Source organism: Prionailurus bengalensis, chromosome A3 (assembly GCF_016509475.1).
Source record: "Prionailurus bengalensis isolate Pbe53 chromosome A3, Fcat_Pben_1.1_paternal_pri, whole genome shotgun sequence".
NCBI classification, from domain to species: domain Eukaryota; kingdom Metazoa; phylum Chordata; class Mammalia; order Carnivora; family Felidae; genus Prionailurus; species Prionailurus bengalensis.
Window position 1 is genome coordinate 62,638,089 of NC_057354.1, and position 18,893 is coordinate 62,656,981.

At 47.4% G+C, this 18,893-nt stretch overlaps 2 protein-coding genes across 12 annotated transcripts in view; one reads left to right on the forward strand and one right to left on the reverse strand.

Annotated features, from left to right (window-relative positions):
- KANSL3 (KAT8 regulatory NSL complex subunit 3) overlaps positions 1–11,274 on the forward strand; it is a 43,130-nt gene extending 31,856 nt beyond the window's left edge. For 8 of the 11 annotated variants that reach the window (XM_043603252.1, XM_043603251.1, XM_043603254.1 and 5 more), the window contains 4 exons: positions 288–510; positions 846–979; positions 8,513–8,559; positions 8,737–11,274. In XM_043603252.1, coding sequence (XP_043459187.1) covers positions 288–510; positions 846–979; positions 8,513–8,559; positions 8,737–8,770 — 438 coding nt within the window. In that variant the 3' untranslated portion in view covers positions 8,771–11,274. The remainder of the gene's footprint in view (positions 1–287; positions 511–845; positions 980–8,512; positions 8,560–8,736) is intronic. The other 3 variants (XM_043603253.1, XM_043603255.1, XM_043603256.1) reach the window with 1 other exon arrangement.
- Positions 11,275–15,670: 4,396 nt separating this feature from the next.
- On the reverse strand, positions 15,671–18,803 carry OXER1 (oxoeicosanoid receptor 1). The gene has a single exon (XM_043603272.1). The coding sequence runs from the start codon at positions 17,213–17,215 to the stop codon at positions 16,076–16,078; it is 1,140 nt and encodes a 379-aa protein (XP_043459207.1). The 5' UTR covers positions 17,216–18,803; the 3' UTR covers positions 15,671–16,075.
- Between the last annotated feature and the right edge of the window lie 90 nt (positions 18,804–18,893).

An 18,893-nucleotide genomic window follows, 5' to 3' on the forward strand; every position in this document is an offset into this window, starting at 1 on the left:
TGGGAACTACCAGAGGTTAAGGCTCCATCACTTACTGTGTGATCTTGGGCAAGTTTTTTGATCTCTCTGTGTCTTCGTTTCCTTGTCTGTAAAATTAGGATAATAGTATCTCTCTCAAAGGGTTGTTTTGAGGATTAAGTAAGCTAGTATATGGAAAATGCCTGGAAGAGTACCTTGCATGTAGTAGGTGCTCAATGGATGGTAGCCTTTAATGCTGTGGGCCCTCCATACTCGAACATTGCTGTTGGGCAATAGCTTCTGATCACCTGGGCTTGTGTGTCCCACAGGCCACCAGTGTGAAGTTGCCCACCCCCATGCAGAGCCTGGGTGCCATCACCACGGGCACCAGCACCATTGTACGTACCATTCCTGTGGCCACCACACTCTCCTCCTTGGGTGCCACTCCTGGTGGGAAGCCCACAGCCATCCACCAGCTGCTGACCAATGGGGGCCTCGCTAAGTTGGCAAGCAGCCTCCCTGGCCTGGCTCAGATCTCTAACCAAGCATCAGGTGAGTCTCTCATGACAGCCGTGGGGACTCTTAGATATGGGATCTTTCCCCAGGATCTTCCCATCTCACATGGGCAAGCCATGTTGTTGAACCCAACTCACCAGGGTCCTGGCATTGACCCCCAAGGATTCAGCTGTGTGAGGCCAGCCCCCAGAGAGGGCGAAAGAACACAGCTGTTTCCTGTTGCCTTTCAGACTGACTGATAGAGCGTAGATGACCCAGCTGGGGAAACTGAGGTGGGAGGCCGAGGGGGTGGTGTGTGATGTGAAGAAACTCTCCAGGAGAAGAAAATGGAGGCTATGACCAAAGCCAACCTTCCCCCCCATCTCTGTCAGGCTTGAAGGTCCCTACCACCATTACTCTGACACTGCGTGGCCAGCCCAGCCGAATCACTACACTGAGCCCCATGGGCTCAGGAGCAGCCCCGTCAGAGGAGCCCAACTCCCAGGCGCTGCCCTCCAGCTCACAGGTGAGTCTGCCTGGAAAGACTGAGGACGCAGGCTCCGGTATTGGGAAGTTTGGGGCCGACTGACTGGCTTACCAGAGTAGCTGCCAGTGCACCGGACTTGTAGGCAGACCATGGTCAAATCCAGACCTAGGGGTTTCTAGCTTTGTAATATTGAGCAAGTTGTGGGCTTCTTTGAGTCTCCTCTTCCATGGCACCCCCTGGATTATTTTGGGATTAAACATGGAACTATGTTCAGGTGTGTAGCAGTGCTCAGTAAGTAAGTTTTGTTTGCTTTCCCTCTCCATTCCTTTTCTCTTCCCATTCTTGGTTTCATCATTCACAGGTTGTGGTAGAGGCGAGTTAGTTGATTAACACCCTTTCTTTGACCAGTTTTCCAACATTGTGCTGTTCCAGCTCTTGGCATTCATTCCATCTTTTTAGGACACACTAGATTTCTGTAGCTCTTACCCACAAGTCACCAGCAGTTCCTTGTAGCTGATCGGATTTCTATTGTAACCTTGTCACGTAAAATGTTTCTAATCTTAAGTCATGATCTGAGAGCTACCCAGAGATCAGAGGCAAAAGAAAAAAAATAGCTGGAGTCCAGTGTTGAGTGTGATTTCCTTCAAGTGTGCACTGACCCTTTCAGCCTTGGCCTTCCCTCGTGGGAGCGATGGTGCTATGCAGGCTGCCATGACAGAAAGCCAGGCCCTGTTCCCGTCATTCCCACTACACCATCCCTGCCCAGGAAGTGGGGGGCGGGCCCCTATTGGCACTTGACAGCTTCCAACTGTTCTAGATGATTTTCTGCCTCCTCCTTTTTAGAGGAAAATACTGCACAGAGATTGTTACCTGGCATTCATTGGGATCATAATTACCGCCCCCCCCCCCGCCTTTTTGGCAGAAAAGTGGAGGTGTTTTTATTTCTTTTTTTTTTAATTCCTTATTTTTTCAATTACAGAAATGTGCTTATTTTAAATAATTCAAACATTACAGAAATAATTACAGAAGTAATTTAGAAAGTGAAAATTTCCCATGATACCACTCTCAGAGATGATAACCCACTAACAGCTTGGTATGCATTCTCCTAGATTTTTCTTGCTATACAAAGTATATTATCTTATTTTACTTTTTTGACAAAAATGGGATCACAGAATATGGACTATTTTGTAACTGGCCTTTGTTTACAACACATGTTGTGACATGCTTCCCTGTGGGTTACATAGAGACTTATCTACTTCTTGTCAGTTGCTACCTCATGTTTCACTAGGTGGATGTACGAAAGTGTATTTCACCACCTCCTGTTAGAGAGTTGGGCTGTTTTGTTTTTGATACAGAAAATAATGGTTCAGTGAACATGCTCGCTCCTGAGTTTTGTGTGCCTCTGGGAGCTTTCTACAGTCTAGAGATCAATAGTGGAGAATCGTGCATCTGACACCTGGCTAGCTGCTGGCTAATTGTCTTTCAGAGGTTCTGCTGGTTACAGTTCAAACCACAACGATGAGAATACCTATTTTCCTATGCCTTTATCAGTTATGGAAATCAGTATTTTCAATTTAATTTATTAATTTGATGAGTGAAGTGAAATGGTTTTTTTTTTAAATTTTTTTTCTTTTTCTTTTAGTATTATTTTTTAAAAATTTACATGCAAGTTAGTTAGCATATAGTGCAACAACGATTTCAGGAGCAGATTTCTTAATCCCCCTTACTCATTTAGCCCAACCCCCCTCCCACAACCCCTCCAATAACCCTCTATTTGTTCTCCATATTTAAGAGTCTCTTATGTTTCGTCCCCCTCCCTGTTTTTATATTTTTTGCTTCCCTTCCCTTGTGTTCATCTGTTCTGTGTCTTAAAGTCCTCATATGAGTGAAGTCGTATGATACTTGTCTTTCTCTAATTTCCCTTAGCATGATACCCTCTAGTGCCATCCACATAGTTGCAAATGGCAAGATTTCATTATTTTTGATTGCTGAGTAATACTCCGTTGCATATGTGTATGCGTGTATATACATGTATATATATGTATGTGTATCTATGTATACATATATATGTATATGTATATACACGTATGTATATGTGTATATATACACGTATATGTGTGTGTACATATATGTATATACACGCACACACATACACACACGCCACATCTTTATCCATTCATCTATTGATGGACATTTGGGCTCTTCCCATACTTTGGCTTTGTTGATAGTGCTGCTATAAACATTGGGGTGTCTACGTCTCTTTGAAACAGCATACCTGTATCCCTTGGATAAATACCTAGTAGTGCAATTGCTGGGTTGTAGGGTAGTTCTATTTTTAATTTTTTGAGGAACCTGCATACTGTTTTCCAGAGTGGCTGCACCAGTTTGCATTCCCACCAGCAGTGCAAAAGTGTTCCTCTTTCTCTGCATCCTTGCCAATATCTGTCGTTGCCTGAGTTGTTAATGTTAGCCATTCTGACAGGTGTGAGGTGGTATCTCATTGTGGTTTTGATTTGTATTTCCCTGATGATGAGTGATGTTGAGTATTTTTTCATGTGTCGGTTGGCCATCTGGATGTCTTCTTTGGAGAGGTGTCTTTTCATCTCTTTTGCCCATTTTTGCACTGGATTATTTGTTTTTGGGTGTTGAGTTTGATAAGTTCTTAGTAGATTTTGGATACTAACTCTTTATCTGAGATGTTGTTTGCAAATATCTTCTCCCATTCTGTCAGTTGCCTTTTAGTTTTGCTGATTGTTTCCTTTGCTGTGCAGAAGATTTTTATTTTGATGAGGTCCCAATAGTTCATTTTTGCTTTTGTTTCCCTTGCCTCTGGAGATGTGTTGAGTAAGAAGTTGCTGCGGCCAAGATCAAAGAGATTTTTGCCTGTTTTCTCCTCAAGGATCTTGATGGCTTCCTGTCTTACATTTAAGTCTTTCATCCATTTTGAATTTATTTTTGTGTATGGTGTAAGAAAGTGGTTCAGGTTCACTCTTCTGCATGTTGCTGTCCAGTTTTCCCAGCACCACTTGCTGAAGAGACTTTGTCCACTGGATATTCTTTCCTGATTTGTCAAGGATTAGTTGGCCATACGTTTGTGTGTCCATTTCTGGGTTCTCTGTTCTGTTCCATTGATCTGAGTGTCTGTTTTTATGCCAGTACCATACTGTCTTGATTATAGCTTTGTAATACAGCTTCAAGTCCTGAAGTGAAATTGTTTAAATGTGTATTTTTCTGATTACTGATGAGGTTGTATGTCTTTTATGAAATACTCCTCATGTTCTGTCTCTACTTTGATTTATAGCAGCTTTATACATTCAGATGTTTCCTTTATCTATTTAAAATTTTTTTTTTAATATTTATTATTGAGAGAGAGAGCATGAGCAGGGGAGGGGCAGAGAGAGAAGGAGACATAGAATCCAAAGCAGGCTCCAGGCCCTGAGCTGTAAGATGCAGAGCCCAACACAGGGCTCAAACCCACAAACCCCGAGATCCTGACCTGAGCTGAAGTCAGACACTGGATCCATCTAGTCACTCCAGTCCTTTGTCTGTTATACAAGTTGCATATACTTCAGTCAACTGCTTTTTTTTTTTTTTCTTTCTGTTGAAGTATTAAGTGCTTGTTTTTTGATATTTGTTTTGGGATCTTTTATGATACATTAAAAATTTTTACATAGCAAGGCTACCTGCTTGGCTCAGTGGGTTGAGCGTCTGACTTTAGCTCAGGTCATGATCTCATGGTTTGTGAGTTCAAGCCCCACATCAGTGTTGCTGCTGTCAGCACAGAGCCCACTTCAGAACCTCTGTCTCCCTCTCTCTCTCTCTCCCTGTGAACCTGCCCCATTGACTCATGCTCTGTCTCTCTCAAAAATAAACATTAAGAAACGTTTTTTTTTACGTAGCAAAATCTTCAAATCTTTCCCTTTATAGCTCCAAGGTTTTGTGTCTTAAGAAAGCTCTTCCTATTGCAAGAATATAATCTGTGTTTTTTTTTATATTTTATTTTTTTAATTGTAAAATACATATGTACAGTTTATCATTTTGCCCTATTTTAGGCTTTAGGCTTGCTGTTCAGTGGCATTAGTATATTTACATTGCTGTGCAACCATCACCATAATTCAGGTCTAGAACTTTCCATTATCCTATACTGAAACTCTGTTTTTGTGTTTTCTTATAATGCATTTGTTTGTTTACCTTTAGTTTTTCAGTCCATTTGGAATTTATTTTTCTATGCTAAGGTAAGGATCTAACTTTATTGAAGAATCCATTATCCTTTCTCTCTATCCATTTGAAACCTGCTGCTCTCACATTCTCGATTACTACATACACCTGGGCCTTTTTGTACCTGTGACCCATCTGTTCTCACACTAGCTTTATGAAATTGTTTAATAATGCAGGTCTTCCAGTTAATGAAGTGTCCAGAATGTTTATAATTTGCTACTGTTACTCTTTTCCTTTTTCTTGATAAATAATGGGTTTTGAATTTTGTTCATTGCCATTTTGGAATCACATGAGATGAATGAGCATACACATTTCCTCTGAGTTAGTTAAAATGATGAATTACTTTAATAGATTTCCTAATGTCAGATTACCTAAATTCTACATTCAGTAGCTTGTTCAGTACGTCCCATTATTTTTTTGCATATGTCCCAGTTTATTTGTATTGTGCACATGTAGGAAACGAGACCCTATCAAAAGAGAACAAAAAAAATAATAAAATAAAGAAGCCAAGTGTTTCAGAGGAAAAGCATGTCCACTCTTTTGATTTGCTTTTATTTTACTTAGGATTTTGGCCTCTGTGTTTATTAGTGAGATAGGCCTATAGTTTTCTTCCCATCTATCCCTGCTTTTGTGTGTGTGCTTTCCTTGTCCAGTTGTATGAAGGGGTAAATCTATCCTTATAGAATGAGATGGAAGCATGTTTTTCTCCTATTGTTTTTTTAATGTTTATTTTTGAGAGAGACGGAGCACAAGCAGGGGACAGCAGAGAGAGAGGAGACACAGAATCCAAAGTAGGCTCCAGGCTCTGAGCTGTCTGCATAGAGCTGGATGTGGGGCTCAAACCCATGAGTCATGAGATCATGACTTGAGCTGAAGTCAGATGCTTAACCAGCTGAGCCACCCAGGCACCCTTCTCCTATTCTAAAAACATTTATATTGCACAGAAATTATGAGTTCCTTGATAGTGTGATGCAAATTATCTATAAAACCATTTGGGTCTATTATCAGGCAGTCTTAACCTTTGTTGATAATCATGTTGATGCCCAACTAGAATGCATATCCCCACTATGTGATACCTCTTTCTCTCTTAGTGGTCCTCTTCAGCTTGCTGCAGCCTGGGGGAGCTAGTTAGTGGTAAGAAGAGGCTAGATAGAGCTCATTGAGAATCGTTTTCCATGTCTAAATTGAAGCACAGAATAAAGATCAAGATCTGACTTCTACCTGATAGCATTAACTTGAGAGCTTAGCTTTTATCTCAGAAAAATGAGTGTATAATTACTAGGAGGGTTCTAGTGGTTCTCTTCTTACAGAGAAAGGGCACATTATTAGATTAAGACTTGCTGACTTGAAAACTTCTAATGATTACCTCAGTGTTCACACTGCCAGACCATGTGATATCAGGGAAAACAGTGGGCTGTGGATCAGGTGCTCTGTCTTTAGCCAGTTGTGTGATCCTGGGCAAATCACCTAACTTCTCTGGGTTTTGGTTTTCTCATGTGGTCTAGTAGGCCTAAATTAGTGATTATTGTGGTAGGATTGATTAATAGGGGCTGTCTCAGAATCTCCTCAGACTTGGAAATTGAATTTTAAAACGTTGAGAAATCACCCAGTTATGATGTTTATGAGACAATTGGAAATTTGAACACTGGGTAATTGTTGATATTAAGGAATTATTAACCCTTTAATATGTGATAATGGTGTTTACATTTGAAAAAAGAATCCTTTTTTAACGTTTGTTTGTTTATTTATTTATTTATTTATTTTTAACGTTTTATTTATTTTTGAGACAGAGAGAGATAGAGCATGAATGGGGGAGGGGCAGAGAGAGAGGGAGACACAGAATCGGAAGCAGGCTCCAGGCTCCGAGCCATCAGCCCAGAGCCCAACGCGGGGCTCGAACTCACGGACCGCGAGATCTTGACCTGAGCTGAAGTCGGACGCTTAACCGACTGAGCCACCCAGGAGCCCCAACGTTTATTTATTTTTGAGACAGAGAGACACAGAGCATGAATGGAGGAGGGTCAGAGAGAGAGGGAGACACAGAATCTGAAACAGGCTGCAGGCTCTGAGCTGTCAGCACAGAGCCTGACGCAGGGCTCAAACTCACGGACCGTGAGATCATGACCTGAGCCGAAGTCAGACACTTAACCGACTGAGCCACCCAGGCGCCCCAAATATAATCCTTTTTAAATTTTGAGTTACATAATATGATATTTATGGATAGGCTGAAAAAGAAAAAGATTATAAACACTGGCTAGACTTTTCTAAGGTCTTTGCAAACAATTATCTGTTTTATTTCTGGCATCGATGAATATTTATTGTGTTTCTTTTATGGAACTGGACTCTTATGTCCTCTTTTTTTTATTTTTTTAGGTTAGTTGGGGGGAGGGAGGGGGAGGGGGAGAGAGAGAGAGAGAGAGAGAGAGAGAGAGAGAGAGAGAGAGAGAGAGAGAGAAACGAACCGGGGCGGGGGGGGGGGGGGGGCAGAAAGGGGGTCAGAAGATCTCAAGCAGGCTCCCGACAGCAGACAGCCCGATGAGGGGCTCAATCTCACAAACCATGAAATAACGACCTGAGCCAAAGTTGGACACTTAACTGTCTGAGCCACCCAAGCACTTATACTTTTATATACTGTTTACAGCTGAAAAGCTGTCAGAGGAAGAGGAGGGACAGAGACTGTGTTGTGCCTTGCCTCAGAGTCCTGAGAATGGACTCCTTGCCTGTGGTTACAAGGTCTTTCTCCTCTCTAGCCACATGGTGGTCTGCCCAGCCAGGGCGCATCCCTGCAACTCTCTCAGTAGGCCCTGGGAGAGCAGACCCTCTAATCAGGACAGAGTAATCCTCTGTGCACAGCCCTGCCTTTGGGCAGGGTGAGCAAATGTAGGCAGATTCTTTTAAGTTTTGATTGTCAAACCCTTCTTCGTTTCCTCTCTCCTGTGCCCTCCCATTTTCCCCTTTTTTCTGCATTCTTATAAACCTCTTAAGAATTTTCCAAAAGTGAAATCTAGAAAAGTGAGAAAAACCCTGGTGAAAAAAAGTTAACTGTTTCTACTTTGCTTTTTTCTTCCTAAGCTACAGGGCTCAACAAATTGTGGCATCCTCCATACCAACTGAAAATGGATAAGACCTAAAAAACTGATACTGTCAGAACAGTCATGGAAAACTTCCTTATCTCTATCACCCTTAACAATTTGCCCTTTCCTTTTCCCTGCATTCTCTTTCTGCCCTTATGCATAACAATAAGAGCAAACCTTTGTAGTTGAACACCTATTATACTCAAGGTGCTTTATGCAGATTGTCTGGTTTAATCTCGTAACATCCCTGGGGAGTAGAGACTGTCCTTGTGTCTTACAGATGAGGAAGAGGAGATTTAGCATTCATCACTTGCCCTACAAAGTGAGGTGGGTCTCTTAACTGCAGAGTCCACATTCTGGTAACCACTTGGCTGCTAGAACACATACTCTTGTACATCCAGCTTTTTCCCCATTGAGAATGACTTCTTTGAAATAAATTCTCAGGGTCTGGGTGTGTTAACCTGGCAAAGTTTTGACTCTTGTTCCCTCCCTCTCCTGCCATAGCGCCTACCTCCAGCACCCTGAAGATGCCGTGTGATATACCTTCCTTCACCAAGCTGGTGATGGCTGCTGCACAGTGAGCCCTGGGTGCACACATGCTGTCCTGCTGAGCTGTCCTCTTGTCTGAAGACTTCTTAAGACTGCCATTTTTGCCTCCCTGCCAACTGTCTTCAGAATGGGCCTCTGGGTCTTATGAAACCATTAGGCTAGGTGATACGGCACCAGCAGAGGGAACATCGTCCTCTGTCATCTATTGGTCTCATTCCCGGAATCCCCAGGTTCCTGAGCAGATTTGGCCATGCATGGATCAGAGGCACTTCTCCAGCATTCGCTGTGACTTGACCCAAGTAGCAGTGTTGGACTGCTCACTGCATTTAATAAAGGAGTTCCTTTTGGAAGTCTGTGCTACCCCCATGCCAAGTTGGGAGAAGACAGCCACATGGTCTGAGGCCATTCAGGAGTTAGGATTGAGAGCCCTTTGCTGAGGACAGGGGTCATCCTGGCCCACCAACACTTGTGCCGTACCAGAGGGCTGGTTTTGGACGTCACTGTTACTTTCACTGAGCAGCCATGGGTGAGCACATCTCTGTCTTATGGACCACATCAGATACTGAGTTAGCCTGCTGAGACTTGGGAACTCCTAAATTCAAACCCATGATAGATCAAAGAGGACTGGGCTGTCATCTTTCAGTCCCTTTGGCCACTATAGATGGCGGGGGCGGCAGTTGGCCACTAGGTGAAAGCTGGCCCCTTTCTTGTTTTCATCATGCTTCGGGCAGTCCCTGTGTGCAGAAAACCTGCAGGTCCGGAAAGACTGAAAAAGAGGAATGGAACAAATGAAGTGGCTTGAAGGATATGCCAGTAAGTCCTGTGGAGAAAATGATAGGGCCTTGAGGTTTTGCACCTAGTACCTAAGGAACTGTTGATTCGACATGGAGATGAGAAGAAGAATTTGCCAAGTCACAGGGAAGAAACCCCAATCCCTGAAATTTCTATCTCCAGTGCTTGGAAGTGAAATAGGGATAACTGGCTAAGTTAACATCTTGGCCTGGCTTCCCAGGAAGCTTAAGCATCAAGATAATGAAGGCAGTACTTTAGTGTTTGTTTCCATTCTATGCCACTTCTTGTCTTCTTGCTTAGTAGTAGGAAGGTTATTGGCATTGACTCTACTGTGTGAGGCTCTTGGTACTAGCCTGAGTCCTGGAGAATGATCACTGAAGACAGAGTTCTGAGCCCCTCCTTATGTCCTCACAATACTTGTATGCCAAGGTAGTTTTAGATTTGGCATCATACCTGTCCTCCAGATCAGGCTCTCTGTACTCTAGAGATCAGGCTTTCTGTACTCTAGAAAATTTCTAGCCAAGGTGTCAATAAATAGAGCAACCCAGATGTGACTCCGACTCTGTTCAGTATCAGTAGGCAGCAGGGGGCACAGCATGCCATTGCCGTGGTCCAGGGTCCTGACCCATGGTGCAGCATATATCCAAACCAGGTCCCCTGTATTTAGTCCAGCAGCCTCACCTGCCAGTCTGACTGGCAGCCAGGAGGGAGTACACAGTGTGTAGGAGTCTGAGACAAAGCAAAATGGAGTGCTGTGGGCAGGGAGGAGGCATGTGTGATAGGCATGCAGAGAGCCTCTTGAACAACCAGGCCTCCCTCCCTGACCTGCAGAGCTGGTCTCAGCAGTGATTTGCATAATATTAGGCTTCATTCTTGCATTAGTTGGTAGGTAACTGCTTTTGGAAATTTATTTAAGTAAGTTTGAGGAAGATAATGAAATCTGAAAGAGGCATCCATGGGTCAGGGGGTTGGTAACTTTAAAGGCAGGATAACACGCCAGTAGGAACCAAGGGCAGTAAGACTGTGAGACTACCGGAAACTTTTAGGAATCATTTAGGACAGGCAGAGGGTGCTGAACAATCCATTCATGACTTAGAAGTACAGCCTAGACAATGCTGGAGGGGTTGCTCCTGAAAGATGCTCACCCAGTGTGTGCTGGGACCAAAGGAAAAACTAATGTATTGTCCTGCATCTGTGTAAACCCTCGTATGCTTCCCATGGATGACTTCCTGAGGCTTTGGTTGTACACCTTGAAGAAAGCCAAACCTGGAAAGGGGAGTTGTAAGAACATTTCACCTTGGAGTTACAGACTAAAGGGGGAGGTGGTTGAAGTAAGGGAGTCATGTTCTTCACACTTCTGCACCCACTCTTCTCGAAATGTGAAAAGAAGCTTTCCTCCATCTATCACGTATCAGACCTAGAGTCCTTAACCTCAGAAGGCAATACTACTGGCTGAGAATGTAGACGGATCAAGAAGGCTTTAGTTCAATTTTTGACATTCAACATGACAGGTGCATGTTGATGCCCGATGGAAGATGTCCTTGTGCTTTAAGAAGAGGTCACAGATGGAGATCTTCTACCTGTTCTTGGCCCCACCACTAGAATCATCTTGGGCTGGGTGGGTTATAGAATTGAGGCACTGTCACGGTTCATTCTTATATTAGTAAAAACAAAAATAAAAGCAACTTTGGATTTCTTCAACTTGTTTTCAGTTGACTTCTCATATTTATTCTGATGACCGCTCAGTGAAGTGGCACAGAAAATAAAAGCCAAGATAGTGTGGTAATGCCAGAGATCATCTCATGGATGCCTGGTGCCATGAGTACCATACTTTGTACTGTACCATGGGTACCGTAATTGCCTTTTTACATGTGAGGAAATAGGCACAGAGAAGTCACAGCAGGAAGTGGCAGAAGTAGGACTAGAATCCATGCAGTCCGCCACCACTGTCTGTTCTCTGCACTGTTCTGGGGTTCCGAGATGGGACGCAGAAATGGACATTAGCCCAGGAGGCGAGATGATGGCTTTGCCTTCCTGTGGCCCTTTCCTGTTAACTTCCCATCAGGCCTGAAGTGATTGCTGCGGCTGTGGTGGGGCTCTTGGCTGGGTCAGAATCAGTAGGTAGGGTCCTTGCCTTGGGTCCTGAGAGTGTGAAATCTGTTTGAACATTCTATACCTCTATCCCTTCCCATAAGTAAATAAAGACAGAAATGAATGAATGAATTCCAACCTCCAGGTTATTTGTGAACTTGTACCCTTGAGGACCTTCCTTCCTGTTCTTGAATTCCAGGTCCCTCCACTTAGCATTGGAACCCTGTATGGGTAGAAGCCATGGTTCTGGTAGTCTACATGAAGTGTCCTAGTGCACGTGGGCTCATCTTGCTACCATCCTGTGTAGAGACAGGGTGCATTCTTTCCCTTCCAACTTTGGTCTCGCTGACTTGGGTGAGTCCAATGAAGTGAGAGATGAAGATTAAATTATTTAAATGACAGCCATCTTAAATTTCAGGAGTATAGGAATGGGGTCATAGCAAATTATAATGCAGAAACATGTTCATTACCTTTTTATGGTCCTTTCTAACGCATGTTTTAGTCAGAATCAATGGTTGCAAGAAGCAGGAATCATTCACCCCCATGAATTCTAAAACGGCATATTGTTTCAGTAGGCACTCTCACAGACAGGGAGCCTGACAGTTATTGCTACTTGCTTTGTAACCTCAACTGACGTGCTCCTGCCAGGGGCTGTTTTTGATCCTGCTGCCACAGGACTTTGCTGATGTGGACCCCTCTGTGGATGATTGGTCCCTGTCTTTTGGATCACATTCTGAATGTGGTGTGCTTAGTGGCTCAGCCTACCTTCATGCCTGTCCCTAACTCTGTTCCCAGGCCCCCTCCTTTCTTGCCTCAGTGACTTCATCCTCCCTTGTATGCCAGCTCTTCACAGTGCTGTGCCCTGTGCCAGGGATGCCGTTCCCATTGCTCCTTTCTTTATCCTCCGGGATTCAGCTCACATGCATTACCTCATTGACACCAGGCAGTTAGCTCTTCTGACTGCTCCTGGCTATGACTTGCTACCTCCAAAACCTTGGATTACACTGGGTTGGGCTGCATTTGATCCACTTGCAGATCAACCGCTCCCAGGCTTGGCCTAGAGGGTCTCAAGGTCAGAGTCATATCATCTTCCTCTAGCTTAGTGTCTGTTTACTGGTGGGAGCCCAGTAAACGCTGGAGGATGAGTGGCTATGAGCCAACAGCCCAGCCCTGCCTTCCCTCCCCCTGCACGGAAGTTCCCCAGACTCAAGTCATAGATGCCATTTGCTCATCTCACAGGGGACATTAGGAGAAAGAAGAGAAGGCCCTTCTCCAAATTCACACTGAATAGTGTAGCTCACCCCAGGGGCCAAAATGCCATTTGGAACCCAAATGTGGGAAATAGCATCTTTTTTTTTTTTTTTAACTTATTTATTATTGAGAGAGAGAGAGAGTGAGCATGCACAAGCTGGGGAGAGGCAGACAGAGAGGGAGACACGGAATCCGAAGCAGATTCCAGACTTCAAACTTTCAGCACAGAGCCCAACGCAGGGCTTGAAACCACAGACCCACAGACCGTGAGATCATGACCTGAGCCGAAGTCAGACACCCAACCGACTGAGCCACCTAGGGGCCCCTAGGAAATGGGATCTTTAATCAGCCTTCTTCCAGCCAACCTTATACCACCATGGTTGCAGCCCTCCCACCTGTAGTTTTCTGCACTTAAACACAGTTTGCCTTCCTCTCTTCCTCTTCCTCCATCCCTTTTCATTCCTTCTCCCCACTCCCCCACTATGTAATAATTACCTTTTTCACTCAGCACTCAAGCATATCAGTTGTTTCCGTCTCCAACCTCTGGAGTTGGATGAGAGCCAAATCAATGTTCCCATTTCACAGATTAATTAATTCAAGGTTAGGACCAGGGAGGCCTTCCATGTAGGGAGTGTGGAGGCAGCCTGAATCCCTGCTTCTCTCCCATGAGGGACACCAGGAAGGACCTTGTGAAAGGCAGGGTGGCTCAGTCGTCAGAGAGAGAACAGTCCAATGTCAAGATGAGGGGCAAGGAGGATCCTGGGCAGGTTAGGAGTGGGCCCAAACTCTGTGACTGATCTCTACCCTAGGACACCTCAAAGGGGAGAGAGCACTGCATGAAAGCCATGGGAACCATTTGGTTACTCCCTTAAATTGGGAGGTGGGGGCAGGGCAAGTGAGCCCAGTTGCTGAGGGTGGGAGGACATGATAGGGTAGAGAAGGGGCCAGCAAAGAGAAGAGGGAGGAAATGGCACATGGAGCCCCACTTTCCCATAGAGCCACCCATGCCCATGCTGGTACAAACATGGAAAGAGATGGTACCAGAGGGGAAGTGCCTGGCGTTCAGCACACAGTGTGTGTTAGCACCCTAGGGGTGGGGCTCCATGAGAAAGTGCTCAGTCCCCAGCCCAGCCTCCAGCCTGATTTGGCAATAACAAATATCAAGCTGAGGTTGGGTTGGGCCGGTCTTGGCCCGTTCTTCCCCATGGCAGAAGGTGGAGAGGTGGGGAGTCCCTAGAAGTGACTCTAGGAGGGTGAAAGAGACAGCAGCAAGAAGGGAGGCATGGAGCAGGGGGCCATGGAGGGCAGGGACACATGAGGAGCCACCTTGTTAGGGGTCCAAGTAGCACACCCTTGGTTTGAGTTCTCTGTTTCTCTGTAGGTTTCTGAGAGCAGCTGGTGTTTTCAGAAAAGGAAAGAGGGCTGGAGATACACCAGGGAGATCGGTTCCAGTATCCATCCAACCTATTGTCCCCCAGGCCACCTCCCTCCACCTGACACGTTCTCCATCTCCCACCCCAACATCTGCATGGCTCCTAGTTGCCTCCCTCCCGGGACATTAGTGACTCCTAGGCTTTGACCTCCATTTTTGAAGACTTTTAATAGAGGGAAAGCATCCCTGTCTATGATATGAGAGGGTTGCACTTGGATTAAAACTCCAAAGGGAATTGGGGAGAGGGGATTTGGTCCCATTCATCAGAACCTATACCTAAAGTCTAGAAGTTCATGGGTGAGGTGATGAGTGGAGAAGTAGTTCCAGCTTCTTCTGTCCCTGCAGCAGGGAGGTGCATGTGTATTCGTTGTTCTGAGGTAGCCAGGGCTGGAGACACACAGGGTTCAGGTGGTGCATATTTGGGACCCTACTGACCTCTAAGTAGCCCTTTGGAAACTTTGAAGGCTATGCCTCCCCCTCCCCCAACCTAGATTAGAAAATTTGTTGTTTTCCCAGGTTACAGTTAGGAGATTAGAGTAGAAAATGCAGATTGGGTCTGCATAAGTATTTTAGGAATTTGGCCTAAAAGCAGTTACCAAAGAATAACTTCCCCTGTGGACAGAAAGGCCAACCACTGCCCCCCTCACCCACCAAAAAACCCTAATTCACGCCAGGTATATGTCTTGTGCCTGGAGGACCCAGGCCAGTGGATGGGTTAGCCCAGGTGGTTTCAGAGACTGATCACAGGCATACTGAGCAGAACAAAGGGATGGAGGTGGGCAAGGTGGCTTTGGTCCTGGGAGAGGGCTATGAAAGTCAGTCCTGGTGACTCTGAGGCCCCTGTCCTCACCTGGGGTCCTGTCCTGGTGGGGTAGCAGCTACCACAGGTTCCAAGGCCAGGGAAGGGTACTTGGGGCTGAGGGAAGCTAGCAGGGGTGGGGTGGGGGGAGCCCAAGCTGAGCTAGGAGCCTGACCTGGATGAAGTAACTTCCAAGGTGGAAGATCTCCTTGTTGTTCCAGAGGAGAGCTGGGCTGGGCCCTTAGTGCCTTGGGTGAGACCTCAAGGATCGCAGAAGGGGTGCTGAAGGCCAAAGAGGAGCAGGGGTCTCCTGGGGATCCAGACAAGCTGCCCTTCCTGTAACCCAGAGAAGTTCTGCCTTGAAGGCCACCTCAGAGCCCCAGGAGCAATGTGGAAGGATGGTGTCCCAGATGGCTTCCCCACTGTGTCCCCTGAGTTTCCCTTCATCTTGGGCACTCACTTTGAACCCCAGGGCCAGATGGACCCAAAGACATTGGGTTTTCCTTAGAACAGCTGAGGCAAGCTTGCATTTTCAAAAAGAAGTTTATTAGCATTGAAAGGGACAAATGAGATAAGAGAAAATGCAGAGGCCCAATCTCTAAAGCAAGACCTGTGCTCTCACAGTCATCACACTCTGGCCCATGGACTGGGCAGCTGTGTAGCCCTTTGGGGTGGAGCTGACACAGGCTCTGCCTGTCTCCACCTGCCATAGTGCTCTTTTCCTGTGCTCTGGGGACATCATCCAGGATACACTGCTCTGTAAGGTCAAAACCCTTTTCTTTCCTATCACCCAACTGGTTCCTGCAGATGTCCAGTTGGGTGAGGCACCCTGAGCTGGCAATAGTCTGGGGAGTGACCTCATCCCCCCAGGTCAGATCCTGGCCGTCCTTACTTCCATGGCACTGCAAACCCCTGTCCTGAGACGGGCCTTATGACTCCAGTGAGACCTCCGCCTGCAGCTTCTCTGTAGCCTTTGCCTTCCTAGAGGCCTCCCAGTACCTAGCAGAAGGCTGGTAGGAACTTTCATCGCTGGCTGAGCCCTGCCAGTTCTGGCTGAGGCCCAGCAGGGCCCGGCCCTGGCGGAGGAAGTTGGGGCTTGAGAAGCAGTAGAGCACAGGGTCCAGGACACTGTTGAGGTAGGTGAAGGCCAGGGAGCCGTGGAAGAGCTGGGAGCAGATGTTGAGGATGTGGCAGACATGCAGGCGGAAAGCCACCATGGAAGCCATGCCAAGGATGACACTGGGCAGGAAGCAGATGATGTAGACAGCCACCACCACGGCCAGCATGCGCACGGCCCTCCGCGGGCCTGTCTGCCCACCCAGGCTGCGGCGCCGGATGGTGAGCCCGATGCTCACGATGGCAAAGAGGATGAGTGCCAGTGGCAGGAAGAATTCCAATACAAACAGTGCCTGGTGCCAGCGGAGTGAGGCCGAGGTGTTCTTGCCCAGCTGGTAACTGAGGCAGGACTGGTTAGTATGGGCAGTCAGGAGCAGGTGTCCGTTGAGGAGCAGGATGCCCCCCCACAGTCCCCCGGCCACTCTGGCGGCTGCCCACACAGAAGCCCGGCTCAGCATGTGGTGGGGCCGCACCACCTTCAGGTAGCGGTTGAGTGCGATGGCCGTGAGGAAGACCACGCTGGCCGAGCGGTTGGTAGACAGCATGAAGAGGTTGACTTTGCAGACAGTGGCCCCGAAGCGCCAGATCTCGTGCAGGAAGTAGTAGTCCACACGAAGGGGCAGGTTGATGATCAGGAGAAAGTCGGCAATGACCAGGCTGACCAGGAACACTGTGTTGGACGTCCAGGGCCGCGTGTGGAAGCAGAAGATGAAGAGTGCCACGCTGTTCCCCAGAAGGCCCAGGACAAACTCCACACCCAGGGCTGGTGCCAGGAAGGCAGATACTATGGGGGAGGAGGCTGGGTGGCAGGGAGCCGAGGCCTCTCCAGGTGACCCCCAGTCTGTGGTGAAGGCAGAGGGAGAGGAGGAGAGGGAAGGAGGGAGGGAGGCAGGAAGAGTAGAGGGTGGGAGAGAAAGGAGGGGAGAGGAAGAGCTCAGGTTATGAGATTCCATGGGCTGCTTAGGCCACAGACCTGAGAGAAGTTTCCAGTCTTTCTACCCCTGCAATAGTGTTCAAGGCAGAGTGGAATGATGCTCACTATTAGCTGGCCACCACGATGACTCAATATCCTGGGGTTTTCATCAGCATCCTTGCAGCCACTGAGAAACACCCAGCGTTCCTGTTTGTAGGCTCCCCCCACCCCTGCAGCCCTCCCTCCTCCCTCCCTGCCCTACATCGAGTGACCTGGCCACATGGTCTCTGAAGGGGGGTGGGGGAAGTCTATGCTGCCCTGGGCAGGGGAGGAGAGCAAGGCTCAGCAGTGGGGTGATGGAAGCCCAAGAGGACCCTGAAGTGGGAGGAAGGCCCAGCTGGGGTAAGGTGGGGAAAAGTGTTCATAGCCCTGAGGGATCAGACATTTGCTTGCCTGAAGGCTGGAGCTGGTCCTGGCACCCATAGCTCAGGATCATGCAGGCCACCCTGGACATCAGCCCCCACCCCATTACATACAGACTGGGCGGTTGTGTCCCTGCCCTCACCAGCTCTGGTGGCAAGGGAGTGTGGTGCCAACAGAACATTGTTCCAGGCGAGCGCAGTGGGCAGTCCAGTCAATACCTTGACTGTGGTGCTCATGGCCTCGTGGAATAACCCTGTTGTGCCCTGCCAGCCTGCTGTCGTTACTCCCAGGTTCCCGATGGTCCAGAGTCCATGTACAGGATGAAATACCTCCCACAGGCAGAGGGCTCCCTGCCAATTTCTACTGCCATGACCTGGGACCTGGATGTTTCTCCCCCAGACAGAACAATCCTTAGAGCCTTCCAGATTCCCTGTCCACTGTCTACCCCACTCCATCCCTACCCAGCATTCACTACAGAGAGAGGAGTGGAGGCTGGGGCTGTCTTCAGACAAGGTGCAAGTCCTGCTCCTCCACTGCGTGGTATTCTCAGGAAGCCATGGGGCCAGGCCTGTGCACGGACACGAGGGTCTCAAGCTCCTGATAACCTGGGACAGCACCAAAGGAGGCTGCGGTTCCAGGCTGCAGGACCTGACACCCCCTTTGCCAGCGGGCTGGGGTCAGCAGAGTGCCACGTGTGCCAACTCTGCCAAGGCCTCTGGGTTTTGGGCACAGTGGCCATTGGTCTCTTTCTCTCTCAGAGCCTCCAGGCCTCTCCCCTGTCCTGGGCTCCCATCTGGCCAAGGCTGAGGGAGACAGGCTGTGACTGCAGAGTGCAGGGTGGTAAGCCCACCAGCCTGAGCTTTGAATGCAGACAGGCCTTGCTTGGAAACAGAGCTGCTGGTTTCCAAAACCTCTCTGAGCTTCCTAGAGTATGGTGAGGATTCAATGAGATAATGTATGTAAAAACTTCTAGGGAATTCCCTAGCGCAGAGCTAAAGTTCAGAAAAACATCTAATTTTTATCATTTGTTTGGATTATCTGCCCTGGGCACCAGGGACAAACTCCTTTTCTCATGGCCACTTGGCCCTGCACACGGGGCCTCCCTGGGACATTCCCGTGTTCTCCCTTCATTTCCCGCACAGAGCAATGCCCTGCTGCAGCCCAAGTTCGCGCCAGCCTCTGCCTTCACATCCTGGACTGTCACCCAGTGCCCCCCACCACCCCAGACACACACACACACACAGTCACAGGAGCACACAAGGTCTGCCATTAGTGACAGTCTGTGTACATGCGGA

Bases quoted from the DNA above. Each gene is read 5' to 3' on its own strand.
- OXER1 (XM_043603272.1), bottom strand. From the start codon at position 17,215: ATGGAATCTCATAACCTGAGCTCTTCCTCTCCCCTCCTTTCTCTCCCA.